A 13,164-nucleotide genomic window follows, 5' to 3' on the forward strand; every position below is an offset into this window, starting at 1 on the left:
GGAGAAAAGGAGTGCCAGTTTGGGCATCCCATGTGTGATTGGACGTGACTGTGAGGGGCGGAACCTCGGGACTGGATAATAAGGACTGAGTGTCATTTCCCTTCTATCAGATAGCAAAGACGCCCCCAGCCTCATATAATCCTGTCAGGCCTAGGGCTCTTCCTCAGCTCCGTAATGGGCCACCTAACTGGGGCGGGCCTTTAAGGCGTTCTGGGCCCACGCCAGCCTGTAAACCCTCATGGTGTGACCTCTGACCCCTGGTGTGATCTTGAGGGTGGACTGGGACCAGCCCCTAGTGTGGGCTGTGGGGGCGGCCATGGAACTGGGCAGCTGCTTCAAGACCTATGAGGACTTCAAGGAGTGCTTCAGCGCCTACAAGAAGGAGAACAGGTGCTCCTTCACTCTCAGGGACTGCGTCTCAGTACGGTTCCACAACCTCAACCATGGCACCTCCATCCGCGAGGACATCTTGTAAGGGCGGGGCGGGGAGGGGCAGGAGGGTGGGGAGGAGGCCTGAGAGTCCTCCGGAGGGCGGTGTAGAGGAGGAGGGAATGCACCTGGGCCCTGCTCTCTGTCGACGTAGCCATTCATTCAACAGGCAGTCATTTAGCACCTGCTGTGTGCCTTGTGTATTGACTACCCACGTCACTTTCACTGACTCCATTCACAAGCTTTACTGTCATTTCTCCCCCCACCTTTTTTTTTTTTTTTTTTTTGAGCACCTGCAGTAACCCTGGCACAAGTCTGGCCTTCACCAATGGATAAAAACGCCTTGGCGATAATCTCCTTCATCAGTCTCCTCTTTACAAAGCAGTAATATGGCCATCTGTTGGTTAGTTCGTTCCTTCCTTCATTCATTTTATAAATGGTTCTGGAATTCCCAATATTAACAACCGTTTTTCGAACACTTTCCATGTCCCAGGCAGCATTCTCTCCTTTATGCATGATTTACCCTGGAGAGCTTTTTTTCAGAATTATAGGTAGATATTCTTTTCCCCATTTGACAGATAAGAAAACAGGCTTAGAGGCCACGACAGGGGTTGAAAACTCAAGTGCCTTCAGGGCTCAGGTGAAACTGCCTAGTGTAAGAAAGTTTAACTTTTAATTTTACTTTTAGAAAAAGAATGATGAAATAACAACTGACACCAAGTCTTTGTGTTAGGGACAACAGAAGTGTAAACTGGGCAAAATGGAGAAGCAGGTGCCATGTAATCAACTCCATGTGAAAATGAAGCTAAGGTGTTGCTAGAATTTTGGGCAAGAATTGTCAGAAATCCAGAGTTTGTGTGAACTTGTCCATTTTTTAAAAATTAAATATCAATTCAATTTTTAACACATAGTATGTAGTCCACCTCTGAGAGTTAAAGTATATAGGAGTTTGAGACCTGGATTGAGATGTTTGGCCAAAGTTCCCCAACTAGGGAGCCAGGCTATATTCTTTCAACTACTCTGAAATCCATTGGTACTCTGTGCTAGGTATAGATGACATAAAGATGAATAGGTATCCAAACTACCTCCAAAGAGCCTAAGGTAGCATAGACTTAGACTCAGGCAAGCTAAGTAGCATGTGATAAATGCTTTAAAACTGATGTTGCAGAGAAAGAAGTGACAAATGCCTGGAAGGTGGGGAAAGGCTTTGCACCGGAATTAATGGTTTCTCTGGGCTGTTAATGAATGCACAGTACTAGAGTAGATCTGTGGTTAATTACTTAGAAGCATAGAGGAGTTTGACCAGAAGAAGCTATGCAGAAGGACCTGCGGGAGCAAAGATGCAGATATGTGAAAGGTGACATGTTAGAGAAACAGTGTGGGATGCCATGCTTGACAAAAGGTAAAGTCAGTTGTAGTCTGGCTGGTTCTTTAGGTACTATTGTGAGGTATTTGGATTTTGTGCTGTGTGGGTAGCACCTTGCTAAGCAATGAGAGGACTACAAAAAAAAAAAAATGATAATTGCCCCTAAACACCCTTCAGGAAGACCATCCCCAGTGTCTAGCACAGAGCCTGGCCCATAGGAGGCATTAAATAGTTGGTTTTGTTTCCTTTTTATAAGAGATTGGGTCTTGCTATGTTGCCCAGGCTGGTCTCAAACTCCTGGGCTGAAGCAATCCTCTGACCTTAACCTCCTGAGTAGTTGGGATTACAGGCACAAGCCAGTGTGCCTGGCTCAGGCATTGAATAATTGTTGAATGAGTGACTTATCAAGTACTAAACATGTGATTCAGGGAAATGGGTGCTGTAGGAACTCAGAAGAGAGAAAAATCACTGTGGGCTGGAGAAGAGAGAAGGGAGGCTTGCGCTAGGCCCTCAAAGACAGGGAGGTATCAGGTGTATTGGTTTTCTATTTGCCACTCTAACAAATTGCCACAAGTTTAGTGGCTTAAAACAACACAAATTTAGTATTTTTAAGTTCTCTAGGTTACAAGTCAGACACAGGTTTCGTTGGGCTAAAATTAAGGGGTCTTCAGGGCTACATTTCTTTCTGGAGTCCCTAGGAAAGAATTCCTTGCCTTGCCTTTTCCAGCTTCTAGAGGCTGCCAATGTTCATTGATTTAAAGCCTCCTTCCCCCATCTTCAAAGCCAGCAATGGCAGGTTAAGTCCTCACATCACATCACTCAGACCTTGCTTCTGTCACATCTTTTTCTTTGACTCCTGTCTGCTGCCTCTGTCTTCTACTTTTAAGGATCCTTGTGATTATATTGTGCCAAGTCAGCTGATAGCAACCTTAATTCCATCTGCAACCTTAATTCCCCTTTGCTGTGTAACCTAACATATTCACAGGACCTAGGGTTAGAACAAAGACATCTTTAAGGGGTCATTTTGCCTACCAGAGGAGGATTAACATCCTGGAGGAAGAAATGGTGGGAGTCAGTGCAGATGTTAACGTGCTTCTATTAGAAAGCAGTGATGTATGTTTGCACATACAAACAAGAAAGCAGTAAAGAGACCTGCTTAGCTAGAAGAGAACCTGTGATAAAAAGCACCCACACCTCCCAAACTACCTGAGTGTGAGCCAGGGAAGTCTGAATTTGGTACAGTCAAAGCCAAGAGAAACGGGAAGGGACAGAAAGGAAGGGGTTAAGTCAGAACAGGAAGTAGGGTAAGATTTTAAGAAACTATAAGAAAGCGCTTAGGTGTCAGAACTGAAGATCATACCCAGCCTATTCATTGCCAGAGCTTTTAACTGTTGTATTTCACCACAGGGCTTTGATAGCTTTTAATGTCATTTATTAATTTATTTCTTTAGTGAACTTGTAGTAAGACTTGGCTAAGTGTTTACGATGGGCCAAGCATTGAGCTGAGGTACAAAGATGAATAAATTGTGAGTTCTGCCCTTGAGGCCAACAGTGGACTAAGCTAGTTTAGGAGGTGGTAAGTTCCTGAGCAGTACAGGCCTTTAGCAGAGACAAGCTGGCTGCTGGTTGGGATATTGTAAAGGATATTCTTGGGTCATTTATTGCACACTGTATTGGGCTTTTTGAGTGATACGTGGATGTTTTGGTACGATTGCCGCTCTTGAGAACTGGAGGGAAGATGGGGGAAGTGTTTTTAGGAGGTAAGTTAGTAGAAGTTTCCAAAGCCAAATATACGTACTACTGGGTGGTCAGGTGAGATGTTTTTTGTTTTTTTGTTTTTTTGAGACAGAATCTTGCTCTGTCACCCCGGCTAGAGTGCAGTGGTGTCATCATAGCTCACTGCAACCTCAAACTCCTGGGCTCAAGCGATCCTCCTGCCTCAGCCTCCTGAGTAGCTTGCACTTGAGTAATTTTTCTATTTTTAGTAGAGACAGGGTCTCACTGTTGCTAAGGCTGGTCTCGAACTCCTGAGCTCAAGCGATCCTCCTGCCTGGGCCTCCCAGAGTGCCAGTATTAAACAGGCATGAGCCACCATGCCCAGCCCTAGATTATTTTAATAGTAAGTTCTTATGTCAATATTTAAACATAAAGTTCCTTGTCATAATAAAGTAAGTGAGCTAATTTAAAGAAAACCATTTGATTAAAAAAATTAAAAAAAAACCATTTGAAAATATAGTGCAAATGTTATATGGGTGGTTATGGCAGATATAAAAGTAGTTGGCGATTCTTTAAAGTTCAGGAAAAGCTAGCATGATGGTTAAAAGTAAGAGCTGTGGAGTAAGAGAGACAGCCTTTACCCTTGACCTTGGGCAAGACTTTTAACTTCTGTGACACATTTCATCCTTTATAAAATGAGGAGGGTGTGGTGATGATTAAATAAGAAAATGCTTATAGCCTGTAAAATAATGCTCAGTAAATATTTACTGAAGCTGTAACTATAACACATGATAGAAAGTGGTTGGCACTTTAAAAATGATCAAAGAAATGTGCTTTGAGACTTACCACTAAATGACCAAATAAATTGAATCAAGTTAGAAAGTCTTAAAAATTTCATTGTGTGTACAAAAGAACAGTTTGAGAACAGAGAGACTTCAAACTGAACATAGTAGGAAGCCCCAAGTCACAGCAGTCACAGCAGTTTATAAAGCCTAAGGGAAGAAGTATTTGGACCTTTTTTGTGATTGGCTGTTATACATTAACATTCTGTTTACAACAAGTAGAGCTATTTAAACTGTTTTGTCTTTAACTGATTTGTTTAATTTCACTGAATCCTGCCGACAAGGGTGCAAAGCCTATTTTGTGTTTTGTTTATGATTAGAGCTAGAATTTCCGGGAAATCGGGATACCTTAAAGTTTGGCTGTGTGGCTATGGGCAGTTTGCCTTGGGATATATCTAAACTGTGGCCTCCATTTTTATTGTTCTTTAACATCCCTATCAAATGGGAAGTGTCTGATTTTATGCCCAGTTTCCCCTCTCATATTTTTATGGCTGTCGTGTTTTTGTTATGCCTTTTTGGGGATTGATGTTCTTCAAATAGTCTATGAAGTAAGTATTCTGATGTCCCTCTCCATTGCTGTTCAGTTTAGCTGTTATCTCTTTTTTTTTTTTTTTTTTTTTGAGACAGAGTCTCACTTTGTTGCCCCGGCTAGAGTGGGTGCCGTGGCATCAGCCTAGCTCACAGCAACCTCAGACTCCTGGGCTTAAGCGATCCTACTGTCTCAGCCTCCCGAGTAGCTGGGACTACAGGCATGAGCCACCATGCCCGGCTAATTTTTTTTGTATATATATTTTTAGTTGGCCAGATAATTTCTTTCTATTTTTAGTAGAGACGGGGTCTCACTCTTGCTCAGGCTGGTCTCGAACTCCTGACCTCGAGCGATCCACCCGCCTCGGCCTCCCAGAGCTAGGATTACAGGCGTGAGCCACCGCGCCCGGCCTGTTATCTCTTTTTTATAACACTTGTTTGTAGCTTCTTTTAGTTTTGGCTAAAAAAAAAAAAAGAAAGGAAAACCCAAACATTTATTTGGAACTCATTCCAGAAACATTCCAGGGACTTTACAGGCATTGTCTCATTTAATCCTTACCACACCTTTTGGCTATACCCTGTTTATCAGCTTGCAAGACCATGTGGAAAAGCAAAAATCATGATGCAAAAATCATGCTAATAAACTAGTTATTAAGTTAGTCACTATTGAACCATTCCTTCCTGCTTATCCCTGCCAGTCAATATGTTTGGTAGTCAGTTTCTGGCTAATGAATAGATGTGGCAAACATCAGGGTAGTACAGTGCAAATAAAACCAATTGGAAACCGAAATTGCACATTTCCTAAGAGTTGTAGGACTGGGTGAATTCCTTGAAAGTAATGATAGAGAACCTCCAGCCTTATACCAGTTAACAAATGGAGAAGGAAAATCAACAAGGGTGATGAGATGATAGAAACTTGAAAAGCAGAGGATTTGTTATAGCAAAGAAATTAAGCCCTTGGGAAACTTGATAAAGCTCAGGAATATTTTGGCAAAACTGACCTTTGTATATTGCAAAAGGGAAACAGGAAATTTATCTAAGTGTTTGGGAAAATTATACTAGGGAAAAAAAAAAAACAGTTGATGCTCCAAGTCGTTCTTTCATTATTCTAAGAATTGGCACAAAGCTGCCATTTTAACCTACTTTTGCTGAATATAATAATAATTTCATAATTTTAGTCCTATTTTTAAAGGTAAAGTTCCACCCAAATCTTATTTTCTACTATTTCCTATGAAGTGTTTCTGGGAATGTTGTTGGCTGTAATTAACTGGAGACCCAGACTCAAAATGACTTATTAGTTGCCAATATTTAGAAGCCCAGAGGTGGGCCTCCAGAGATGATTGTTTCAGTGGCCTGGGCTCTTTACATCTTTCCATTCTGCCATCCTCAGGTTTCAGCTTTGCCCTGAGGATGGCTTCTCCACATGGCACAAATGCAGGAGTCACATCCAGAAGAAAAAGCCTTCCTTGGTTTCCTGCAGATTTCCTATCATATTTCTTTGTCCAGAATTGTCCATGCCCATTCCTAATGAGATTACTTTAATTGGCTTAGACTAGCCCTGAAGCACGTAGCTCTGTGGGGGAAGAATGGCAACCTGAATGAAATTGGCCCTCTGTTAGGAAGGCAGAAAGGGACAAAAGGATGCTGGATTGGCATCCATATTTCCTGTCCCAGCCTTTTTAATGAATTCACTTTAAGTGGTACTGATTATTCATAGATCAGCACTCTATCATTGTTATTTCCATATTTATAGATAAGAAATTGGAGGCTTAGTTAGAGGAAGTAAAGTGACTTGTCCAAGGTCACATAGCTAATAAGTGGAATTTAAACTTATTAAATTTAAATTCTAACTCCCACAATCTTCTTCCTAACTCAAGTTATATTGTCCAAAATGGCTTTACTCATTCTCCACCTATAAAATCCTATTCATTGTTCAAGGTGCAATTTACATACCACAAGGACACAAATCTTATGTAAAATAACTGAAAAGCTTTAGTTAATCTGTACCAATCCCTATAGTGAGAGTGAATCACTCTTTATTCAGTTCTATTACTTATATACCTATTTAATCATTCAGTTAACTAAAATAACCATGGTGCACAATGAATTTTTACAAAAGATTTGTGTGCTTCACTGCAAGTTATATCTCAATATAAAAGATTAAAGGAAGCAGAAAAAGATAACTCAACCTAGTACCCATTAAGTCTGAAATTCATGACGCCAGCAAGGATGGTATGTTTAGAGATCTTTAAAGAATTTATTGAACTAAGCAATGCGTTGGGGGCCAAGATGAGGAGAGTAAAAATGGGAATTTGGAGAAAGTAGAAATATTTTGAAGGAAGACAGGCAGTATAATGGTTAACTAGTCAGACTGTAGACAATGCAAACTCAGTGCAAATCTCAGATCCTCAGGTCTTAGCTGGAGGATTAAATCCCAGATTCTTATCCTTGAGAACTTCTTTAAGCCTGTTTCTGTAACTATAAAATGTAGGTGAAAATAGAACCTTTTCCCCAGTATAAAATGATGCATATTAGGGGCTTACTATAGCCTGGTATATCATAAATCCTCAATACGTGTAACAGTGGTAGGGAAGAATTAAAAAGACTTAACATACTGGATATAAGGCCGGGTGCGGTGGCTCACGCCTGTAATCCTAGCACTCTGGGAGGCCCAGGCGGGTGGATGGCTCGAGGTCAGGAGTTTGAGAGCAGCCTGAGCAATAGTGAGACCCCATCTCTACTAAAAAATAGAAATCATCTGGCCAACTAAAAATATATATAGAAAAAAATTAGCCGGGCATGGTGGCGCATACCTGTAGTCCCAGCTACTCAGGAGGCTGAGGCAGTAGGATCGCTTAAGCCCAGGAGTTTGAGGTTGCTGTGAGCTAGGCTGACGCCACGGCACTCACTCTAGCCCGGGCAACAGAGCGAGACTCTGTCTCAAAAAAAAAAAAAATATACTGGATATAGATGAGAAGGGGGAATTGAAAAGAATGTCCAGGTTCCCATCCTGGAAAGTACAGACATTAATGGAGCCAGGAATAGTAGAAAGAGCTTTATGGTCGGCAATGACCAATATCTTTCTTTGGAATAGCTCAACAAACATTCACTGAATGCACATAAAGTCAATATAATTTGATGAGCTAGAGTTAGGCTAAGATGTTGAGCCAGCAGGATAGGGCCCTATCTAAGGGCTGAAGAAAGCTTCCTAGAAAAGATGACGGTTGCACGTAGTCCTGAAGGCTAAGTAAGCTTTGAGATGAAGAAAGATGGGAAGGGCCTTCCAGATGAAGGGACCAGTGTGCACAAAGGCCCACAGGTGAGACACAGCATAGTGGACACGGAAGTAGGACACAAAAAACAAGATGGGGAAGGGTGAAAAACAGGACTGGGGAGATAAGGCAGGGGCCACGCGGTGGTCACCCCTCACTAGCCTGGCCATGCTACTGGACTGCTCCAGCCCTTCCTGGCATGGAGCTGGAGACGGTGCCGCCCCTGCACTGTGCACACAACAGGTACAGACATTCTCAGCCCCAGGCCCCTCCACCCTGTTATTATGGGATTGTCATATCCTGTTTTCCTAAGCTTGCCCCACAGGGTGAGCAAACAGGACCAGCTGGATTAGAGTATTTGGAAAAGTGTGGGTAAGGCTTCCAGGCTATGCCAAGTCAAGCCAGGGGCTGAGATTTTCTTTCCCCTCCACTGGTCTTTGGGCTGGGACACTCCCTAAGGAGGCAGGGGTATGACCTCTCCCACCCTTTGGTGGTCCATGACTCATTCATTGATCGATAAGCATACGTTGATAAGCATCTGCTGAAGGAATAGCATTGTGTTAGTGCGTGGGATAAACTGAGGAATAACTTAGTCCTGACACCTGAAGACATCCCTATCCAACTGGAAAGGCACTGTATAAACATTCAAGAGAGTGTCACAAGGCATGGGTACTATAATAATAACAATAGCTAGCTTTCATTTAGTATAAATATAAGGCCGAACCAGGCTCTGGGCTAAATATTTTGCCGGTGGCTCATTTAATCCTCATTAACAACCCTAATGAGATCACCTCATTTTATGATGAGGAAACCGCACACAAAGAGGTGAAGTGACTTGCCCAAGGTTGAACAGCTTCTGAGTGGCAGAGCTGGGATTCAAATCCAGAGACAGTCAGCCAGCAGTGTCTCCCTGTTTAAGCACTAAATACTGCCACCCAGAGAATCTGCTTAGCCTTTTAGGTGAATGCTCTGAATTCAGAGACAGGAGCAATCACTGTGTCTTGGAAACATCCACAAAGGCTTTCCAGAGGTGGGACCTGATTTGGCCTTTGAAACATGGATTGAATGGGGATAGGAAAAGAAAAAGAAGAAATATTCAGTTTAATTACTCCTCTCCTTTAAATCATCACTTTCAGCCTAGAATGGCAAAGCTAGAAAGGACCCTAAAGATCGTCTAGCCCAGTGGTTATCAAACTTTCTTAGAATGTGGACATTTTCCTTTAAATTAAAGATAAACAGAAATCTTCCCAAACACACCCTAACCCTGCAGGACCCTGAAGAGCTCAGCTGATAACTACTGATCTAGTCCAGTGTCCTTAGAGCCTCATTTTATCTTTGCAGTCTGGAGGAGGAAGAGAAGGCAGTAGCTCCCAAGGGACAGGAATGACGGTAACCAGCTGGTCACTCTGCTGCTGCCTCTTGTCTGTTTTCTCTTGTACTGCCTCAGATTGAATTGTTGGCAGCTACAGAAGGCAACAGAGAGAACGAAAGGAGTTCGGGCTAAGAACTGCCATGGAAGAACACGAAGGGGGGTTGTAGTTGGAGAGGGTCTAGGTGAAAGAGCTGAATACTTTGGGATTGGAAAGATAATGTAAACCTTCCAACCTTAATTCTATACTATATTGTGGTCTCCAAGAGACATATCAGCCAATATAAATCCCTATAGGATCTTATCTTTATAAGGGGGGTTGGTCAGCACCTTTCTGATTGTCACCTCTACCTTCCCTAGATATATGCAGGTGAAATTTGTCTGTATTCGGACCCAGTCAAACAGGAAGAGAACACGGGAGGCAGACATGTGCCCGGCATACTTGCTCCTGAGGTACAACGAGAGACTAGATAGACTATTCATCAGTGAGCTAAACACCCAGCATATACATGGTGACGCCAAAACTGCTGCTGTTGGAGGAGACACCGCTGGCAAATCTCAAAAGACAATGTGCCTACAGGAACTCCAGCCTGTGCAACCAACAATCAATAAAGACCTTGACACTGAAAAGTCCCCAGTTGAAACATTGTTTTGCCTAGATAAGGTACAAGTGCCCTCAAAGCCAGAGCAGGAAGGCATCACTCCTTCTGACCTGGCCAAGATAGCAAAAGTGATGAAGAACTTTCTTAAGGTAGATGAGGGTTCCATGGCTTCCTTCAGTGTGGGTGACAGCCAAGATCTGGACCGCCTCAGCTTCCAGAGCAGCAAGATGAGTGACCTGTTCATCCGCTTCCCAGAGAATCTCTTGCTGCACCGGGTGGAGAACGCCCAGGGCCACATCCTCTATGCTTTCTTGGTGGAGAACAAGGAACGAGAAGGTCGGGTGGTACACTTTGCTGTGCTCAAAGCCGAGACGGCCACCTCTGTGGCCAAGATGCTGAGCATCTTCACAGAGTTCAACTCTGATTGGCCTAAGGTCAAGGTGGTCTTTGTGGACCCTTCATTCCCTCACCGGGCCGTCCTGCAGGAGATCTTCCCTGCCGCCCGCATCCTCCTCTCCATCTACCACACAACCCGACTCTTGGAGAAGAAGTTGCACCGTAGTTCAGCACATCCATCTTTTAAAAGGCTCATGAAGGAAGCTCTTCGGGAGGCTGTATTTGTCACTTCTGATGCCAGCCTGAAAAATCTTTGTCAGATGTCCCAGGCCCTACTAGATAAGGATCTCTTCAACTTCCTACAGGCCCACTGGTTCACCTGTGAACTGCTGTGGTACATGCATGTCAGGAAAGGCCTGCACGCGTGTAACACCTACATGGACAGCCTAGACATCGTCACCAGCAAAGTGTCAAGCCTCTTTCGGGAACAGCAGTCCCTGCTGGACTGCATCCTCTGCTTTGTGGATTACATAGACTTCTTTAATACCAAAGGCTTGAAGAACTTGCCCACTGCTCCTCCCAAGTTAAAGAGAGCCCGGCCGGCAAGCATGCCGCCAAAGTCTAAGAAGGCTTTTAGAATTTGTGGTGGGAGCCTCACCAGACTCCCTGTGGAAGAGACAAAACCAGACTCACAGCAGATGCAGCTGGAGCAGCAGCCACAGGTGCAGCCCTCCCAGGGTGGCATGCTAGACACCTTGCACCGGAGTGGCTCTGAACTAGCTTACAAGCTGTGCCAAAATGAGTGGGAGGTGGTACAGAATTCCACCCACCTGGTGGACATGGCTGGCTCCTCAGTGGACGTTCAGCTGCTAGAGGACTCTCACCAGGTTAGCAAAGATGGCTGTAGCTGCAGCTGTTCCTTTCAACAGTGGTACCACCTGCCGTGCCGGCACATTTTGGCCCTTTTGCACACCAGCCAGCAGCCCGTTGGTGAAGCCATGGTGTGCCGCCGGTGGCAGAAGAAGTACCAGCACCTCCTTGGGCCCAGTGGGGAGCTCCAGGGCCAGGGTGTGGTCCCAAACACAGGCCAGCCTGAGAGGCAAGGACAAAACAACATGATTCAGGACCTAAGCAGGGAGCTGGCAAACCTGCTAATGCAGACTGAGGGGCCAGAGCTGGAGGAACGCTATTCCACCCTGCGCAAGATCGTGGACATCTGGGCTGACCCCTGTCAGCTGCCTGAGTCCAGTCAGCAGCCAGGAGACTTTAAGGATGTGGGCTGTCTCCCTTTCCTTTGGGGAAAGCAAGAGGAAGGGGAGGAACTCCCTCCTGCTGCAGCCATGATTTATGACTGAAGCACGTGCACTAACACATGGGACCAAAACCTCTCTCCTTAGAAATCTGAGAGTTCAAAGTGGGCAGGACATGCTAAGGGTCAGCATTTTAACCATTGTCTTCCTAGGTAAAGTTGGAAAGATTGTTACAATAGGGAGAAGAACCCCACTGTGTGACAGTCCTTTGAGTCTGCCCTTTTCCGCCTCATTCATTGTTCAAGGCCAAAGTTATCTCCATGCTAAAAGGTCACTCTTTGTCTCCTCCAACCTCTGAGATCACATCTTTTTCACCCTACAGAGATGAACCCCTGCCCTAGGATAGGGTGAGACAAAATCGGTCTGGTAAAAGGGCCTATTTTCAGGGACAAAGGGAAGGAGGGGGGTGATCTTTAGCTGTTGCTGCTCTTTATGAAGAATCTGTTATTTGTAACTATTTTTATTCATTAAAGCTTTGTTTTGTTTTGTTTTTTAAATAAAATCAAATAAGCAGGGGAAGTGTGTTCTGCTTGATCTGGGAAGCAAGAAGAATTGCATAGCAGTGGGACTCCTGACTTTACTGTCAGGAAGTGGGTGATCTAGGGTGGATTCATTCATTCGTTCATTCATGAGCCAAGGTCTCGCTCTGTCACCCAGGCTGGAATGCAGTGGCATGATCAAAGTTCACTGTAACCTCAAACTCTTGGGCTCAAGGGATCCTCCTGTCTCAGCCTCCCCAGTAGCTGGGACTGCAGGCATGTGCCACCACATCTGGCTAATTTTTTTAAATTTTTTGTAGATACAGGGTTTTGCTATGTTACCCAGGCTGGTCTTGAACTCCTGGGCTCAAGCAATCCTCCCACCTCAGCCTCCCAAAGTGCTGGGATAACAGGTGTGAGCCATGACGCCTGGCTAGATTTATTGATTTTAAAGAAAATTGAGTATTATCAACCTAAAGGCATTGTGGAGCCAAATAGAAAACCAGATGTCTCAAATTCAAGGACTGCTTTGCCCTCTTTTTACCAGCCAAGCCTTCAAGGTTGGTTTCAGGTTGCCTTATAGTCTAGCAGGAGGAGGCCAAAGAGACTGGGAGGTAAGAAACTTCTATCCTAGACTTGACTGCCAGCAACTTGCTGGGGGACTGTGGGCAAGTCCCTAATTTCTTTGACCCCAGTTTCCTCATCTGTAAAAATTAGCATGTTGGCCTGTTCTAATCTCTAATTTCTCCTCTAGATTTATATAAACGTTTTTGATGCAGTAATAACTGCCAACACTGACTTGGTGTTGCTAGTTGGTAATCTTAATCATCTAAAGCCTGATAGCCACCCAGCTTTCTAGGTCTGCCATCTTCAGGGGAACTGAGGACAAAAGATGGCAGTCAGCTCTTGCACTAG

General features: G+C 44.2%; 2 protein-coding genes across 4 annotated transcripts in view; one reads left to right on the plus strand and one right to left on the minus strand.

The window, feature by feature from the left end:
* The window catches only part of ACOT8 (acyl-CoA thioesterase 8), a 22,923-nt gene extending 11,389 nt beyond the window's left edge, over positions 1 to 11,534 (minus strand). Inside the window, exon 1 of the mRNA XM_045528335.1 lies at positions 11,291 to 11,534. Coding sequence (XP_045384291.1) covers positions 11,291 to 11,301 — 11 coding nt within the window. The 5' untranslated portion in view covers positions 11,302 to 11,534. The remainder of the gene's footprint in view (positions 1 to 11,290) is intronic.
* Positions 20 to 12,285, plus strand: ZSWIM3 (zinc finger SWIM-type containing 3). Of its 3 annotated transcripts, none has more exons than XM_045528327.1 (2): positions 20 to 471; positions 9,883 to 12,285. In XM_045528327.1, exons 1-2 carry the CDS (start codon positions 317 to 319, stop codon positions 11,813 to 11,815), a joined length of 2,088 nt encoding a protein of 695 aa, XP_045384283.1. In that variant the 5' UTR covers positions 20 to 316; the 3' UTR covers positions 11,816 to 12,285. The 3 variants fall into 3 exon arrangements, with proteins under 3 accessions (XP_045384283.1, XP_045384284.1, XP_045384285.1); XM_045528328.1 differs by having other exon boundaries at positions 119 to 390; XM_045528329.1 differs by lacking the exon at positions 20 to 471 and adding an exon at positions 759 to 832.
* Positions 12,286 to 13,164: the final 879 nt, after the last annotated feature.

The sequence above is a fragment of the Lemur catta genome, chromosome 17 (genome assembly GCF_020740605.2).
Source record: "Lemur catta isolate mLemCat1 chromosome 17, mLemCat1.pri, whole genome shotgun sequence".
In the NCBI taxonomy this organism is placed as follows: Eukaryota; Metazoa; Chordata; class Mammalia; order Primates; family Lemuridae; genus Lemur; species Lemur catta.